Source organism: Hyla sarda, chromosome 2 (assembly GCF_029499605.1).
Source record: "Hyla sarda isolate aHylSar1 chromosome 2, aHylSar1.hap1, whole genome shotgun sequence".
In the NCBI taxonomy this organism is placed as follows: domain Eukaryota; kingdom Metazoa; phylum Chordata; class Amphibia; order Anura; family Hylidae; genus Hyla; species Hyla sarda.
The window spans coordinates 147,756,118-147,775,533 of NC_079190.1; the positions used below are offsets into that span (position 1 = coordinate 147,756,118).

The following is a 19,416-nucleotide window of genomic DNA, read 5'->3' on the forward strand; positions in this document are numbered from 1 at the left end:
TAGTCCCAAATTACAGAATTAGTAAGGAACATTCCCCTCTGCATAGCCATCAATAATTTATATGTTACTATTTATCTCGGCAAAGTTTCATTTATAATATCTCTAAGCGGGAAAAACAATGTTGCATATTTAATATACTCATTCTTATGTATACCAACTGCATATATGCTATATACTGTTGATATCTATGCTGCCATCTTGTGGTCAATTTTGAATACCATTGTGAACTAGGGCGGTATACTCCTATCCAGTGGGCACATTTAGGTATTACTGTGACTTCGTATGGTATAATGACATCATATTGATCTGCATATTTTATATTTTATATTTTCTATATTTTAATTAATACATTTTATATCTATTTTTACATATTTTATTGTTGAGGTCTTATTTGTGCAATGAGATTCCTATCTTCCAAATATTAACGAATATCTGTCTGCCTCTGAGGATCTCACTTGTTGAAATTTTTTTTTTGTATCCGCGGTCCTCATTTTTTTTTTTGAGAGATAATGTTTATTACTTTAGCTTCCTCGCGTATAAACTATATGGCAGAGTACACCGCCAGGTGCTGGCGAAAAAGGGACAACAGTCATATCGCCGATCACTGTGCCCCCTTGGTTGCAGGTGGGAGGACGGGGAGGCCTAGGAGCTGCTGTGGAAAGGATCCACAGGCTGTGACAAGCACCACTGGCACTCTGTGCCTAAGCAGTAGATCATGTGCCCCGGCAAGTCGCCGCACAGCTGCACCAAGTCAGCAGCTTTGTACAGCCAGCGGTGACTGTGAGCGCAGGGAGCTACAAACAAAACAGGAGCAGTGCCTGGCTATACAGGCTTCTGCTGAGCTGGAGGAGAAATGGCCCTGAACCAGGTAGTCAGAGGAGGGAGACAGCCTCTGACATCCCTGGTAGTGTGAACTACTGCAGCACCCTAAGCCTTGAGAGCTCACTGCGGGAGGAGGGGCGGAGCAAAGCTCCGTTCATGAGAGGCGCAGAAAGGCACTGGGCTTTTCCTTTCCGGCACTTCCAAGACAGCGCCGACAAAGGTGGGGAGAGAATCCTCCCTCAGCTAGTCTCCAGATTCCCACGGGGAGAGGGGGGCGCGGAGCTACATGTCACCATTATGGGTACCGCTGCCCAGCAAGGGCCGAAGGAGATCAGACCAGCTGGAGTAAAGAAAATCAGCGGCCACAGAAAGTACAGGGAGCCGCTAAAAAAGCAAGCGGCTGCGCTGAGAAAGAAATGGCTGCCGTAACTGTGAGTCCACTGGCGGGCCAGTGGATGGGATGATATACCCACCCAGGGTCTTCATATAATCACCTGCGATCTTCTTATACTCACCCAGACGGCTTCAGCCAGCTTATGGCCACGCTGCATCATACCAGGCTAAGATAGCAGGGCGAGCAGTCGCAGTGGGGGACCCAAACCCAGGGTACAACCTCCAGTCGCTGGCCATTGGCGAGAAGTAGTTAACAGTACATACTCTATGTCTGTGCCCCTTTGTCGCATATGGGGAACAGGTAGCGCCATGCTCCTGAACCACCACATGAAAATGAGAAAAAAATATTTGAAACTAAATAGCCCTTACTAGAAACACTGACACTAGCTGAAACTGATTACCTCACTTTCAGTGGGTGGGTATATTCTGCCAGGGAGGAGCCGACTTTTTTTCCCCCGAGTGTCAGCGCCTCCTAGTGGCAAGACCATATACCCATGGTCTCTGTGTCCCCCAATGAAGAGCGAACGAGAAATAAAAGTTATGGATTTTAGAAGGCGAGGAGGTCAAAATGAAAACGCAAAAATAAAATTGGTCAAAAAAGGTCAAAATGGTCTTGGTCCTTAACCCCTTAAGGACCAAGGATGTACCGGTACGTCCTTGGTCCTGCTCTCCTGATATATTACTGTGTAACCCCGCGTCATATCACGACGGGCCCAGCGTCATAGTGAAGCTGGGACCCGCCTCTAATAGCGTGCAGCGCCGATCGCGGCGCCGCGCGCTATTAACCCTTTAGCCGCGCGGCTAAAAGCGAAAGCTGCCGGTTAGCTCAGTGGGCTTTTCGAGATAGCCGCGGCGAAATCGCGGCATCCCGAACATCTTACAGGACAGCGGGAACTACCTGCCTCCTCACTGTCCGATCGCCGAATGACTGCTCAGTGCCTGAGATCCAGGCATGAGCAGTCAAGCGGCAGAATCGATCACTGGTTTCCTATGAGAAACCAGTGATCAATGATGAAGATCAGTGTGTGCAGTGTTATAGGTCCCTATGGGACCTATAACACTGCAAAAAAAAAAAAAATTAAAAAAAAAAAGTCAATAAAGATCATTTAACTCCTCCCCTATTAAAAGTTTGAATCACCCCCCTTTTCCAATAAAAAAAAAACAGTGTAAATAAAAATATATGGTATCACCGCGTGCGGAAATGTCCGAATTATAAAAATATATCATTAATTAAACCGCTCGGTCAATGGCATGCACGCAAAAAAATCCCAAAGTCCAAAATAGTGCATTTTTGGTCACTTTTTATATCATTTAAAAATGAATAAAAAGCGATCAATAAGTCCTATCAATGCATAAATGGTACCGTTAAAAACTTCAGATCACGGTGCAAAAAATGAGCCCTCATACCGCCCCATTCACGGAAAAATAAAAAAGTTATAGGGGTCAGAAGATGACAATTTTAAACATATTAATTTTCCTGCACGTAGTTATGATTTTTTTCCAGAAGTCCGACAAAATCAAACCTATATAAGTAGGATATCATTTTAATCGTATGGACCTACAGAATAAAGATAAATGTATACAGGGAAATTGGAGTTATAACACCACCTTAAGTATAAACGCGGGTACCAGTACCTCTTGAAAAAGGGAAACCGAAACCATCGTAGGGGTCGGTCGCAGAGTTAGTTATCCCACATGGGTAGGTTACACATTGACTTTTACTGAGTACTTAAATATGTTGTCCCCAATATCATTGTATTTCACTATGCACTCTCAGACCTGGCTATACACCAGTTCTAGGCTATATTACTAGCTAAATCTTGATACATTATTATGCAGCATTTGTATGGATAGCCCATAGTGGCTAAACTGTGTTATTCCATAGATTGCTATATATAGTGTGTGGACAATTTTTGTGTACTCATTTGTATGTACTATTCTTACTCTGCGCCAGATATTTCTGTGTTGGATTTCCATTGCAATACTTCACTTTTTTGCATCTATATGTTTTTTATGTAAAACATTTTCAATAAAGATTTATACGTTTATACTTAAGGTGGTGTTATAACTCCAATTTCTCTGTATACATACATTTATGGAGTTCTCCTGTCCTTGACAGGATTAGTACACACTCCCCTATGGGTGTCATTGGGGCACATGGGAGTGTATGGTGCATTTTTTTTAGGACTTTGGTATTCAGAATAAAGATAAAATGTCATTTTTACCGAAAAATGTACTACGTAGAAACAGAAGCCCCCAAAAGTTACAAAACTGCGTTTTTTTTTCAATTTTGTCGCACAATGATTTTTTTTTCCGTTTCACCATAGATTTTTGGGCAAAATGACTGACGTCATTACAAAGTAGAATTGGTGGCGCAAAAAATAAGCCATCATATGGATTTTAGGTGCAAAATTGAAAGAGTTATGATTTTTTAAAGGCAAGGAGCAAAAAACTCAAATGCAAAAACGGAAAAAACCCCGGTCCTTAAGGGGTTAACCCCTTAAGGACTCAGCCCATTTTGGCCTTAAGGACTCAGACAATTAAATTTTTACGTTTTCATTTTTTCCTCCTCGCCTTCTAAAAATCATAACGCTTTTATATTTTCATCCACAGACTAGTATGAGGGCTTGTTTTTTGCGCGACAAGTTGTCCCTTGTAATGACATCACTCATCATAAAATGTATGGCGCAACCAAAAAACACTATTTTTGTGGGGAAATTAAAACGAAAAACGCAATTTTGCTAATTTTGGAAGGTTTCGTTTTCACGCCGTACAATTTATGGTAAAAATGACGTGTGTTCTTTATTCTGAGGGTCAATACGATTAAAATGATACACATTATTACATACTTTTCTATTATTGTTGCGCTTAAAAAAAAAAATCACAAACTTTTTAACCAAATTAGTACGTTTATAATCCCTTTGTTTTGATGACCTCTAACTTTTTTATTTTTCCGTATAAGCGGCGGTACGGGGGCTCATTTTTTGCGCCATGATCTGTACTTTTTTTTGATACCACATTTGCATATAAAAAACGTAATACATTTTTTATAATTTTTTAAAAATAAAATGTATTAAAAAAGTAGGAATTTTTGACTTTTTTCGTTCACGCCGTTCACCGTACGGGATCATTAACATTTTATTTTAATAGTTCGGACATTTACGCACGCGGCGATACCAAATATGTCTATAAAAAAAAAAATTTTACGCTTTTTGGCGGTAAAATAGGAAAAAACGGACGTTTTACATTTTTATTGGGGGAGGGGATTTTTCACTTTTTTTTTACTTTTACATTTTTTAACTTTTTTTTTTTACACTTGAATAGTCCCCATAGGGGACTGACTATTCATAGCAATACCATGATTGCTAATACTGATCTGTTCTATGTATAGGACATAGAACAGATCAGTATTATCGGTCATCTCCTGCTCTGGTCTGCTCGATCACAGACCAGAGCAGGAGACGCCGGGAGCCGGACGGAGGAAGGAGAGGGGGACCTCCGTGCGGCGTTTTGAATGATCGGATCCCCGCAGCAGCGCTGCGGGCGATCCGATCATTCATTCAAATCGCGCACTGCCGCAGATGCCGGGATCTGTATTGATCCCGGCACCTGAGGGGTTAATGGCGGACGCCCGCGAGATTGCGGGCATCGGCCATTGCCGGCAGGTCCCTGGCTGCGATCAGCAGCCGGGATCAGCCGCGCATGACAGGGGCATCGCTCCGATGCCCGCGGTTATGCACAGGACGTAAATGTACGTCCTGGTGCGTTAAGTACCACCGCACCAGGACGTACATTTACGTCCTGCGTCCTTAAGGGGTTAAAGTTTATTTTTCCACTGAATGAGGCTTTAGTTTTTTTTGCACTATTTAACGGCATCCTACAATTTTCTATAAAATGTAAACAAAAATTATTCGTGGGATGAAATAAAACAATTTATCTTTTATACCTCAATGATTCATTCTTGATGTTAGTCCACTAATATGTAGTATTTTTAGATATTTCTAAAGCCATTTTATACAGGCTAATTACCATCCAATTAAGCATCCATAGGAACGCTGGTTCCTGACAACTGCCCCTCATCATTATAGGCTACACACAGCCCGGTGTAAACACATAACGTGCGGCTAACAATGATGGAATTAAAGGGCCACGTGAACAATCCAGCACATAAAAAAAGCACCAATTAATACATTTGCCACACATTATTGGGTTCTTAAGTCTTACACCATACATTAAGTACATTGCAGACATTTAAAGACACAACACTGTAAAATGTTGTTACTCACCTTATCAGTGGTGCCAGGAGTGTGTTTTGCTATGAACCCAAGTCTCTCCTTTATTGGTACCTTTGTCACAGTCTGAAAAGTAAAAGTAAAGAAAATGAATGTAAGTGCTACGAAGGGGTCTGTTTAGTCACTACTGAGACCTGCAGAACATGTTTTTCAAAGTGGTTACTTTATTAAAGTACTAAAAAAAATGTTTAAATGTTTCAGCACTGAGTTTTATGAGACATTAAGAATAGAAATATACATATGTGCAGCCTACCTGGATTGTTTCCGTATTAGCATTAGCTGCCTCAGCTGGCTCCATGTTACTAGATGGAACTGGTCCCAGGCGTTCTTTGACAGACTGTTTGATAACTGGTATGTTTGGAGGCTGAACATTAAGATGACCAACCTGAAAATAAAGCAAACATTATTTTCCATCCTAAGTGCCTTAGCTCTTACAACAATCTTCAGACAGACAAAAGACATAAGTGTGATGTATCTTCTTTATGTACACAGTCACAACATGTTATTGTCCCTCACATTGGTCCCGGTCCCAACAAATTACCTGTGTATTTATTTAAAAAGTGGAAGCAAATGAGTGTACATGGAGAAAACTTGTACAAACGTGGGGGGGAGTGACATACAAATTCCATTCCATACCTTTGTAGTCCGATTCAAATCCACGACCCCAATGCTAAAAGTGAGTGTATTACCTAGTTCACCCCCCCCCCCTCTTTTGGTGATTAGAGCCAGAAAAGGAAATTTTTTCGAAGGATCCATTGGGGAACACGGACCTTGGGTATATGCTGCTGTCTCTAGGAGGCTTGACACTATGGTAACCAAAAAGTCGGCTCCTCCCAGCAGGATATACCCGCCTCCAGGCCACTGAGCAATTCAGTTTTAGTTCCAGAGCAATAGGAGGAGACCGGTCAGAGTATAAAAAAAAAAAAAAAAAAAAAAAAAAAAAAATCATGAACTGTCCGAGAACCAGAAGAAAAATTAACTGAACCCTCCCTCGGACAGATAACCGAATAGGAACCCCAGAAAAGGGCGGGAGCTGTGTCCCCCAATGGATCCTTCGAGAAAGAGATTTTACGGTAAGTCTAAAAAATCTCCTTTTCTCTATCGGCTCCATTGGGGGACACAGACCTTGGGACGTACCAAAGCCGTCCCTTGGGTTGGCAAAGAAAAAAGGTCAGGCAGTCGGCTGTACCACCGCCGCCTGCAACACTTTACGGCCCAGACTAGCATCAGCTGATGCGAAAGTATGAACCTGGTAGAATCTTGAAAAAGTGTACCAAAACGACCAGGTGGCCGCTTTACAGATCTGCGAGGCCGAGGCCTTGTTTCGGAGAGCCCAGGATGCTCCCACAGAGCGGGTGGAATGAGCCAAAACCCTGAAGGGTGGGATCTTCCCCTTGCAGCGGTAAGCTTCCAAAACAGCACATCGGATCCACCGAGAAATGGTGGCCTTGGAAGCAGGCTGACCCATCCGACGACCTTCCGTAAGGACGAAAAAAGAATCGCACTGACGAAAGGAAGAGGTGACAGAAAGATAAGTCCGAACAGCCCGTACCACATCCAATTTGTGGAGCAGTCGCTCCCTGGGATGAGAAGGAGCGGGACAAAAAGGACGGAAGGACGAGGTCCTCGTTGAGATGAAAAGCCGAAACGACCTTAGGTAAGAAGGACGGATCTGGACGGAAAACAACCTTGTCCTGATGAACTATCAGCAAAGGAGAATGGCAGGAGAGAGCTGCCAGTTCAGATACTCTCCTAATGGAAGTAATAACTATAAGAAAAGCCAACTTCCAGGATAGGAGGAGAAGGGGAACTTCCCTAAGAGGATCAAAAGGTGCGTCCTGGAGAGCGCCTAGAACTAATTTCAAGTCCCAAGGGGGAGAAGGGGACCAGTAAGGGGGGGGACAGCATGTGCCACACCCTGAAGGAAGGTCCGGACATGCGAATTGGAAGCCAGAGGACGCTGAAAGAGAATGGAAAGGGCCGAAACCTGACCCTTAAGGGAGCCGAGAGCCAGCCCTTGTTCCAACCCCGACTGCAATAAAGGAGAGGAGATGGGGAACGGAAAAGGTATCTGGAGAAAAGGTCCGAGTTTACAAAAGTAAGCCCGCCAGGTACAGTGATAAATTTTCGCAGAGGTGGGCTTGAGAGCCCTGAGCATGGTGCGAATTACCTGGGAAGAGAAGCCACGGGCCCTTAGAACCGCGGTCTCAACGGCCACGCCATCACATGCACCGACTGTAAATCGGGGTGGCAAAGGGGACCCTGCGACAGTAGGTCTGGACGAAGTGGAAGACGGAACGGAACGTCGTCCAGAAGCCAGACCACGTCAGCGTACCAAGCCCATCGAGGCCAGTCTAGAGCCACCAGAATGGCGGAGACTCCTCCCGCCTTGAGCTTCCTCAGAAACCTGGGGAGGAGGGGGAAGAGGAGGGAACAGGTAGGGCAGGACAAAGCCCGACCACAGAATTACTAGGGCATCCACGGCTAGAGCCAGGAGGTCCCTGGACTTTGACACAAACGTCGGAATTTTCCGGTTGTGTCGAGACGCGAAGAGATCCACGTCTGGGGTCCCCCAGAGGTCGCAGATCTGTGCGAACACCTCCGGAAGAAGGGACCACTCTCCGGGGTCGGCTGAGGACCGACTGAGGAAATCTGCTTCCCAGTTGAGCATTCTCGGAATGTGAATTGCCAAAATGGCTGGAACTACTTGTTCCGCCCAGAGGAGGATCTTTGTCACCTCGGACATGGCTGCTGAGCTGCGAGTGTGGCCCTGCCGATTGATGTACGCCACAGCCGTGGCGTTGTCCGACTGGACACGGACAGGGTGGCCCTGAAGCAGGGACTCCCAATGCTTCAGACAAAGATAAATCGCCCTCAGTTCCAGGATGTTTATGGAAAGAAGTTCTTGGGGAGGCCAGAGGCCTTGAACCATCTGATCCCTGAAAACACCCCTTCAGCCCGACAGACTGGCATCTGTCGTGACCACCTGCAAGTGGAGGGGAAGGAACGAAAGCCCCTGAAGACGAAGGGGGGAGCGGAGCCACCAGCGCAGAGACCGACTGGTCCAGAGAGGGAGAACAATCTTGCGATCGAGAGAGAGAGAGAGAGAGAGAGAGAGAGAGAGAGAGAGAGAGAGAGAGAGAGAGAGAGAGAGAGAGAGAGAGAGAGAGAGAGAGAGAGAGAGAGAGAGGAGACCTGTCCCACCGGGCAAGAATCACCAGCTGAAGAGGACGGTAATGAAATTGGGCAAAGGGTACGGCCTCCATGGCTGCCACGCTCCGACCCAGGATTTCCATGCAAGTACGGATGGTGACCGGGGATGGTATACGGAGGGAGCGGACTCCCGACAAGAGGGCCAGACGCTTGACCGGCGGGAGGTGAATCCGAGCCGAGGCAGAGTCTAACTGAAGCCCCAAGAAGACCAGAGACTGGGTGGGGGAGAGAACTGACTTGTCTCGATTGACCATCCACCCCAAGTGACATAAGGTCTGAAGAGTGAGGCTCAAATTCTCCAGAGCCTGGGCTCTGGAGGAGGCCTTAATGAGGAGGTCGTCCAAGTAAGGTATCACCGATACCCCTCTTAACCGTAACAGAGCTATCACAGGCGCCAGAATCTTGGTAAAGACTTGTGGCGCTGTGGCCAGACCAAAGGGGAGAGCCACAAATTGATAATGACCGCAAAGCAGAGGTACCGCTGGTGTCCGGGAAAAATTGGAATGTGGAGGTAGGCATCCTTGATGTCCACCGAGGAAAGAAACTCCCCTTGATCCATAGACACCACCACCGAACGGAGAGTTAGGGGCGTACTTTCATGCAGAAGTGGGTTTGCGGTTGCCCGATTTGGCCGCAAAACGGTCGGAACGGTTGGTGTCCAACTTCCAAGAAGGATGCGCCTTGAAAAAGGGGACCTTCTTGTCACGTGGAGGCGCCTGGCTGGACCCCTTAGAGGGGCCAGACGTCTGAAAGGACCGAAAGGAAGAAGACTTGTGCTAGACTTGTTTTGAGGTAATAAAGAGCTCTTGCCACCTGTTGCCTCAGAGATAATCTCATCCAGGCGCTTGCCGAAAAGCCGGGAATCTCTGCGAGAGACTTCTTAGATGGAGCATGCGCGTTCCATGTTTTAAGCCAAATTGAACGACGGAGGGCCACTAGATTACCGGTGGCAAAGGCAGCGCAGCGAGCTGAGTGCAAGGAAGCAGAACACAGAAAGTCTCCAGCTTTGGAACATTGGAGGGCCAGAACAGACAGTTCTTCCAGGGGAGATCCCGAAAGAATGCCCCGACAGTTGGGAATGCCTAACTGAAAGGGCCTTAGACACCCAGGTGGAGGCGAAGGCAGGAAGCAGGGAGGAACCCGCTGCTTCAAAGGCATACTTCGCTAAAGACAACCTTTTTGTCTGCTGGATCATTGAAGGTAGCTGCATCCGCCAGCGGCAAAGTAGTAGCTTTAGAGAGGCGGGAAACCGGAGGATCCACCGACGGAGAGGAAGTCAATTTAGAGACAAGGTCATTGGCTAAAGGACATTGCTCTTGAACTTTCTTCAGTCCCTGAAACTTCTCAGGGTGCTTCCAGGCAGATTCTAGAATGGCATCAAATTGAGCGTGAGAGCTTAACATTTTGGGTGCCAGTCAGGCACGATGAAAGGATACTTCTGGAGCTGCGTCTGAAGTTCCTGGGTCCTCTAGGTTAAAGTCTCTTATGGCCATAACCAATGAGTTCACTGTATCCACTGAGTCCGAATGGTCCTCTGAATCGGATGCCGAATTGGAAACCTCGTTCGCCAGTTCTAAAGGAGTATGCGAACGAGTGGAGGTGGTCCTAGAAGAGGGATACTCCAACCAGGTACGTGGCTCAGGAGAGCCAGAGCGGTGACCACGGGAACGTCCTCTGGAAGAGTGAAACGCGTGGCCTGAAGAAGCGGTCGGGCGAGACCTGCGAGAGGAAGGTCTACCAGAAGACTCAGGGGATGAGTCAGAGGAGACACCCCTATTACGCTTATGCGAAGCATAGGGAGAAGGGGAACGGGATTTTCTAGAGGGCCGGTGAAGGGTAGACCTCTTCAAGGCAGTCACCACAGAACGGGAGACCTGTGCCAAGTCTGATATAGACTGGGAGAGGGAGGAAACCCAGGCTGGAGGGGCGGCCGAACCCACCAGGTCTGAAGGAGCACCTGGGTTAGAAATAGCAGGGGGGTCTGGGGGAGCAGTGGAGCAGGCAGAACAAGTGGGTTCAGCAGAACCTGGCATTTTTGCAGAGCAGTTTTTACAAGTGTAATGAGTAACTAATATTCCCGATATCTGCTTTGAGGGAGGAACAGTTCTGGGCACGGACATAGCAAAAAAAAATGAACAGTCTCACCCAAGTCTGTTGCTGTGAGGAGAACTCCGCACCGTGGCTGTGAGGAGAGGGAAGAGACGCCGGCCAATAGGAAAAAGAGGGCGGGTCAGAGGCAAGGGTGCTGTGATTGGCCCTTGCACGGCCCCAAACGCGCGCACAGCGCTGATTGGCGGCTCATTTCGCGCTGCTGAAGCACTTATGCGGCCTGGTGGGCTAAGCTAACATCCTCCAGGCCGCCGAAGAATACAGCGGGACATAGTAATGGTGCCCGCTCCGAACCCCGAGCGCACACGACGCCTGTAGTGAGCTCCTATGTGCCCGGGGAACGGAGCGGGCGAAGTGCAGTCGGCAGCCACGGCTGCCAAAAGTGAAACTAAAAGGCACACATGCCCACACCTGCGGTGTGTAGAAATAACACACATTTTTCATTATTTGTTCTTGATGTAGACAACTCATCTGTATCTCATGTTCACCGCTTTAGTGCTGTGTGCTGTTTATATGACTTCCTAATAAAACTCGTTTTGAAAAAGAAAAAAAAAAAGGAAATAACACACATTGCCCCTTACTGTGAGACACTGCCCCTTAGCTCCAATGCTACCCCAATAATAAAAAACAATCCCCCTGCAGGGAAGAATAAAGTATTCCCCGGCCAGCCCCAGTTTCAGTAAGGATAGGTCCAAAAACAGGGGTTTCCAGCTGTTCCAAGACCTAGGGAGAGAAAAACTCACCTGTGCTGAAGAACTTACCTAAAGAAGTCTTCAGAATGTAGTCTTCAGTCAGCATTGTCACCTGCAGCAAGCCAAGCTCATAGCGAGGCGAACAGGGAGGTAGGGGGACCTGGACCCATGAGGTACAACCCCAAGCGCTGACCGATGGTGAGAGGGGGTTAACAGTACATCCAAGATGCCTGCCACCTCTCGCAATGGGGAAACAGTGAACCGCAGTTCCTTAGTGCCCACCTGAAAACAGAAAGAAAAATAAAAAACGAACACATTCCCTAAACCTAAAAAATAAAAAATATGAGACCTGGTCTGGAGAACACCAGACCAGTGTCCACCTCCTTAAGACACTAAGCAAAAACTGAATTGCTCAGTGGCCTGGAGGCGGGTATATCCTGCTGGGAGGAGCCGACTTTTTGGTTACCATAGTGTCAAGCCTCCTAGAGACAGCATCATATACCCAAGGTCTGTGTCCCCCAATGGAGCCGATAGAGAAATGTTTTTTTCTAATTGGCTTCTATTTTGTGAGGCCATCTTGTCCTTGTCTGTTTTTACCAGCATTGCTTTACAGAAACGACATTGGCAACAATTGTCTAGTGCTGACCCTTTGACATGAATAGGACGGCTTTCCAGGCATGCTCTGTGACCTGTCCACAGGTCCTTCTACAGGGAGAGAGTCCTGAGCAGAAAGCAACAGCTATTGCGCATGCTGTCATCTTTCACTGTAATGCTGCCTGTAATAAGGAGGATGAGAGCCAGTGCAATTGTGAGTTATTAGCCATTAAAGCAGGCAGCATTGTACTCTGCTCCCCGACCTATGCAGAGAAATGAATGGATCTCTCAGCCGAAGTCTAAGCAGAGGAATAGATGGATCTTTCAGCCAGCCAGGGAATGGAGCACAATACCGTCCACTTCCCAGGCTAACAACTCGAAGTGGGTCTCAGGAGGATCTAATGTGAAAAGTTGTTTTTCCCTTCAGCCTATATGTAATCCATGTGTAAAACGTGCAGTCATTTTGTTTACCAATGCCTTAATTACAGACATATCTACTCTCTTCGGAGCCCAGGCTGCACCATGTGATCCACAAAGACTGAATACTACAGCATCTTGTGTGCGCACAGGAAATCAGTTTCCTTTATATAGGCCTACAAAAGGCCCTGATGCTGTACACATTGGTATAGCCTTAAACTGGAAACTCGCAGGTATCTCTACAATAAATGCCCTAGTAAATTTACATAAAGGTTACATAAAGAGCCATAGGAGAAAAGTTTTGGAAGTGTATTTTTAAAAGCAACAATGCCAGCCGATAAGACACTGTGCTGCCTGAACTAGAACCATAGTGTAGAATCTAAGCCACAAACAACATGTAAAGAGCACATGCACACAAGTGCTTTCATTCTGCATACATTGGTGTTAAAGGATTATTGGTTTTGTTACTTCCACACACAAATCTTAAGGTAAAGAAAATCTCTTGCATCTCTTTTGAGGTGAACGCTGCAAAAATCAAAACTTTTACAATGCAAAGCACTTTGGTTAAAAACTTCTAAAAGAAGAATCCTTATAACCTTTTTAATTTAGATTGCACAATTTTCCTGCATGAGGTCCTAGTCATTCATCAAGATTATCATAGCCACAGTCACAATCCGGGATATTAAAGTGGTACAGCATCAGGCTTAGAAAAATAAATGCTGCAGAAGCAAAATAGCACTGCTTACCTGTCTGCCCCAGTTCAGAAACCACTAAAAAGGAATTTGTTTTGTGCATCTGTAATCCTCTCCTCTACCCCTTGGTTAGGCAGTTGCTTAGCACTACTAGAATGTCTCTGAATGCTTCTTACCCTCAGCTCTTCATCACAGTCCTCCCACCCAGCCTACCTTCCTCCCTCAGCACCTCTGCCTCAGTAGCACCTTTCCTCTTGTGCTGCGAGACCATGGTGCCCTTCTCTTATCCACCTTATGCATAATATTATATATATATATATATATATATATATATATATATATATATATATATATATATATATATATATATATATATATATATATATATATATATATATATATATATATGGATTATTACTCAGTGCTCCAACATTACAAATTTACCAGCAGATGCTACTTAGTCCCATATATGTTGTCTGCATGAATTCCACAACTGTGTTCATAGGCGGTACAACATGGTACAATCATTAGCCAAAAACTGAATAATTCAGATGTTTTACCTTTGGAGTATTAGAAGCTTGTGTTTGCTGAGCAAGGCCTTCTCTGTGCCAATACATCTTAATAAACCGGTTATTCAGAACTGCTTCTGTGCTCGAGATGGCTTTCTTTGCTTCAGCATGTGTTGCAAATTGAATTAAAGCGCCTTCAGGATCTCCTGCATAGGCAACCTGCAGATACGAAGAGTAATACATGCATGAGCAGACTTGTAGTCACACCCATAACAAGAAACATACACAATACTTATTGTATTAGTAAAACAGATGAAGCCGTTACCTTATTCTGCACCACATATTGTAATCTACATTCAGTTAAAGGAATACTGTAGTGGAATATAACTTATCCCCTATGCAAAGCATATAGGATAAGTTATAGACTGCGGGGATCCGACTGCTGTGACCCCCCGCGATCTCCTGTACGGGGCCCTGGCAGTCTGTAGAAAGGGGGTGTTCCGTCCCCGCATAACGTGGCAGCTGACATGCCCCCTACACGTATTCTATAGAGCTACATGGAGGGGGCTTCCTGCTGGGGATGGCACGGCGCTTCAGGGGGCACCAGTGGCCGGACCCCAACTATCTAAGTTATATTCCACACAAGAACAATTCCTGGTGAATTTACTCTGAATATGAACCAGTACATTCCAGGTTTTCCAGCGCTGATAATTGCTGCTGGGTTTTCTGCTGTTCTACAGAGCTACTTTTACATCCTAGTTCAATCCAATAGAGAATGACCAAACATGCAAAGCTCCGCTATATGAACCAAAGTATTGAGGAACCAACACAACATTTTATAACAACTCATTCAGAATCCATAGGCATTGTGTAGTTGTATTCTTCTGGTAAGAGTTTCTATATGGTTTTGGAGCATCTGTGGTAATTTACACCCATCTAGAATATAATTAGAATGGTGGGACACTGATGTTGGACGAGAAAGCCTTTCTCACAGTCCCCATTATAATTTATCCATAAGATGTACAGTCATGGGCGTCAATGTTGGCACCCCTGAAATTTTGCAGAAAATGAAGTATTACTCACAGAAAAGGATTGCAGCAACACATTTTTTGCTATACGCATGTTTATTCCCTTTTTGTGTGTATTGGAACTAAACCAAAAAAGGGAGGGGGAAAAAAAGCAAAATGAACATAATGTCACACCAAACTCCAAAAATGGTCTGGACACAATTATTGGCAGATCCAAGATCTGGGAAGCAAACCCAGCTTTCTGACACTGGGTTGTACAGTGCGACCCAAAATCCTTTGGTAATTCTCAGATTTCATGATGCCTTACACACATTCAAGGCACCCAGCGCCAGTGGCAGCAAAACAACCCCAAAACATCATAGTACATACAGTGAAATATGGTGGAGGTTCAGTGTTCTTTTCTTTGTAGGCCTTATTCCATTTTCAGTAAACAGTAGAATGATGTGCTTTACCAAAAAGCTCTATCTTGGTCTCATCTGTCCACAAGATGTTTTCCCAGAAGGATTTTGGCTTACTCAAGTTCATTTTGGCAAAATGTAGTCTTGCTTTTTTATGTCTCTGTGTCAGCAGTGGGGTCCTCCTGGGTCTCCTGCCATAGCATTTCATTTAATTTAAATGTCGACAGTTTGCACTGACACTGATGCTCCCTGAGCCTGCAGGACAGCTTGAATATCTCTGGAACTTGTTTGGGGCTGCTCGTCCACCAATTTTTTTCTCTTCCGTCCACGCCCAGGGAGATTAGCTACAGTGCCATGGGTTGCAAACTTCTTGATAATATTGCGCACTGTGGACAAAAGCAAATCTAGATCTCTGGAGATTAACTTGTAACCTTAAGATTTTTGATATTTTGCCACAATTTTGGTTCTTAAGTCCTCAGACAGTTTTCCTCTTTCTGTTGTCATTGCTTAGTGTGGCGCACACATACACACAATGCAAAGACTAAGTGAACTTCTCTCCTTTTTATCTGCTTTCAGGTGTGATTTTTATATTGCCCAGACTTGTTACTTGCCCCAGGTAAGTTTAAAGGGGCATCACATGCTTGAAGCAATCTTATTTTTCCACAATTTTGAAAAAGGTGGCAATAAATTTTGTCCACACCATTTTTGGAGTTAGTGTAATATGTCCTATTTGCTTTTTTTCCCTCCTTTTTTGGTTTAGTTCCAATACACACAAAGGGAATAAACATGTGAATATCAAAACATGTGTTACTGCAATCCTTTTCTGTGAGTCTCCAGAATACTTTGGTGGCATGTTTTACACCCCTTCATCTGACACTTGGCATTGTGCTTCGTGATGCAAGGCATACATACTGTTTGAAATGGAATCCGTGCCAGTTGTTTACCGATTTATAATGTCAGATGAGGTTGGAAACTCTGCAGTCAGAGCCAGTAGAGTGCTGGGGACATTAAGCCTAAGCACTCTTTGACCCTGACCTTTATTATGTGGTCTGCCATTCTGAGATCAAGCTGCTGTAATTTCTAAATGCTTCTATCCTCAGTAATACCACTCTCAGTTGATCGTGGAAGAATTAGGAGGAAATAAATTTGTTAACTGACTTGCAGGGGTGGCATCCTCTTATAGTAACATACTGGAATTCAGAGAGTTCTTAAGAAATACCCATTATTTCACAAATGTTTGCAAATAGGGGCAGGTTAATATACATCTCGGGCAATAAGACTTAATGAAACACCTAAATTGAGACCCAATACTTTTGTTCCTACATCTCCTTCCTCTTACAACTATATGTAGTCTCAAACGTTCGACTAGGTTATGGTATGTTAGTATGGTATAGGCCTATTTCCGATAAGCACAATACAGATACATTTTATTTTTCAGCTCAGATAAACCAATGTACACAAAAAAGGTGATCTACTGCGTATGTACCCATTCTGCATTTGTACCTCTAAAATTTTATAAAAAACAAACATGTGCATCGAAGTTACAGGAGCACGAGTCAGATGTGGAATGCCATCATATTAAAGCACAAAATACCTGCAGATTCACCAGTGTCCCGAATTTACTGAAATGCTCATTCAGTTTACTGATGTTATTCAGCTCCGGAGGAATTCTTCTTAGTTCAAGCTTAGTATTTTCGTTTCCAAACACAACTTTCTTTTGAAAACCAGGTGTGTTCATTCTGTTGAAATTTGGCCTGTGAAAGTATAAGGCAGTTAAAAAGTGTCCTAGAACAACGTAGTATACTAAGACATTATTGGAAGTTAAAGGCAATGTACTGCATCTAGTACATGTGAATTCTCATTTCCGTTATGCTCTATCTACAGTATGGGGGGTAACAAGCTGATCGGTGGGGTTTGACCACTAGGATCTCCACTGTCTGCAATGAACATCTCAGGTGTGCAGCCAATGCTTTATACATTCTGGAAACAGTTTTGTCCATGTTCGCAGTATGGTCCCCAGTGGTCACACCCTCACGATCCTGTTAGTGACTTTGTAATGTATCTGATCATGCAAAAATGCCTCTCTCGCTTATAGGGCTTCTTCATTTGCCACCTCCCGCCAAACCACTCTAAAAACAGTGCAGGTCCATCTCAAGGCATTTCAGCTCACTGATGAAATGGATCACAGCTGCCCACAATCCAGAGACACACAGAAGGGAGGCAGCTTGTATTGAGTGTTATTCGCCACCCTAGTTTCTGGTTCACAGCTTATACTGCTTAGTACTGATTTATCATGTTTTCCATGTGCTAGAAAGATGCAGGGGAGCAGGATTCCCTCTTCAAAGTGTGAGTATGAAATACATTGCAGCTACTCTACACCCTTTAGCTCTAAGATAAAATTTAGAGGGAAAAGTTTGTAAAAAATGTTCGTGAACTCTCACTATCTTAAAGCAATTCATAAATTCTCTTCCACAAACTTACTTGTCAAACCATGGTTTTTTCGGAGGTATTCCAGTGTCGGCAGGAGTAAGATTTCTTTTCCGAGAATCAGAATCCACAACAATTCTCATATTATTGTTGACTGGTTTTTCTAAACAAAATATTAACATTTTTATTACTAAAATTTATTTTTGAAAGAAAAAAAGAAATAATAGCCTTCACTGAATGAATGAGAATAAAGAATAGCAGAACAACAACCGAGGAGAATCTAAGTAGCTTAAGCTTTAAAAGTACTTTGCTGCCCCCTGCTGCCTCCTGCTATATCTATCTTTTCTTTAAACTGGGAACTAGATTTATATACACAAGACTTACAGACTGCTAAAGCTTAAACACATCTTAATTGTAATGTGCAATGATTATCCACAATAAGGGACTAAAGGGGAGATTTACCAAAAGGAAAAGTTGCTCAGTTGCCCACAGCAACCTATCAGATCGCTTCTTTCATTTTGCAGAGGCCTTGTTAAAAATGAAAGAAGCTGATTGGCAACTTTTCCTTTGCACAGGTTTTGATAAATCTCCCCCTAAATGTTTGATTGTAGGGGTTCCAAACCCTGGGACTGCCCTGCACGCAGGGAGTTGTGGTTTGCAACAGCTGAAGGCACCCTCGTTGGGAAACACTGATCTGAACACTAAAATTCCCTAAAAACTAACGTTAAAATAATCCCCCCAAAAAACAGTTTTCTTAACCATTACACAATGAAGTGTGTGTATTACAAGAGATTGGAAACTGGAATCTGTACACCCTCTTAAAACATCCGCAATGCATGAAACCTTAGTAAATTACTTGTAGATTAAGATCTGCTTGTTGTCACTGAATGAAAAGCCAGCTGCTGGCCTGATTATTTCCAGGTACCCAAGTACAGGGCTGATAAGTATAGCATTGCTGCCCCGCCAGGCAGTTTTGTGACCATATAGAAGAGCATCAACTGCAGCATCCTTAGGTCATTTGCCATCTATGGCTTGGTTCACATCTGCATTGGAGGCTCTGATGGTTGTCTTCATTACACTTATGAAAATTAGACAAAATAGTGCATTCTTGTTTTGTCTCCATAAGGGAATTTACTTGATTTTACACATTAGTGTTTTGTGTTTAATTGTGTTCTTCTATGAAGAGGCCCTGTGGCACATTTGTTAGGTCTTTCCTATGCTTGGACAAAGGACCAGGGACAAATAGGCAGACAGACTGACAACAGGATAGGTCCCAAGCTGGAAAAGGGTCAGAGTAGCATGACCTAGGGTCTTTTGTGTCCCAGGGCTGCAGCACTTCTGTGCTGTAAACCGAACACTTAAAAATGGCTTGTCCAGTGGATTTTTCTTTTTTAAAGGGAACAATCAGCAGGTTTTAGCATATATAAAGCTTGACAAAACATTATATATGCTAAAACAGTTATCCTCACCATTCCCGGGGGATGTCCCCGCCCAGGGGACTACTAGCGGGCCGGCCCGGGGGGACTTTATAACTTAATATCTTCACCATCCCTGGAGCAAAAACGTCCCCCGGGGATGGTAAAGATAATGATTGTAGCATATATAACGCGTTGTCAAGCTTTATATATGGTAAAACCTGCTGATTGGTTCCCTTTAATTCTATTGTCACTAGCTTGCCTAAAAAGATAAAATAAAAACACTAACTCATCTTCCTCCACTCCCTCTAATCTCCATTATCAGAGCGACCTGTTCATTGCTGGTGACAATGCTTTCCCCCAAGCTGTAGTGGCAGGGGAATTGACAGTGACTGCTGCAGCCAGTCATTTGCTT

General features: G+C 44.4%; 1 protein-coding gene across 2 annotated transcripts in view; it reads right to left on the bottom strand.

Moving 5' to 3' along the window:
• RBM26 (RNA binding motif protein 26) overlaps positions 1-19,416 on the bottom strand; it is an 87,791-nt gene that overhangs the window by 35,524 nt on the left and 32,851 nt on the right. For both annotated transcript variants that reach the window (XM_056555572.1, XM_056555573.1), the window contains exons 11-15: positions 17,641-17,749; positions 16,754-16,913; positions 13,785-13,952; positions 5,761-5,892; positions 5,502-5,573 (exon numbers count right to left, since the gene is read on the bottom strand). In XM_056555572.1, the coding sequence (XP_056411547.1) occupies positions 5,502-5,573; positions 5,761-5,892; positions 13,785-13,952; positions 16,754-16,913; positions 17,641-17,749 (641 nt within the window). The remainder of the gene's footprint in view (positions 1-5,501; positions 5,574-5,760; positions 5,893-13,784; positions 13,953-16,753; positions 16,914-17,640; positions 17,750-19,416) is intronic.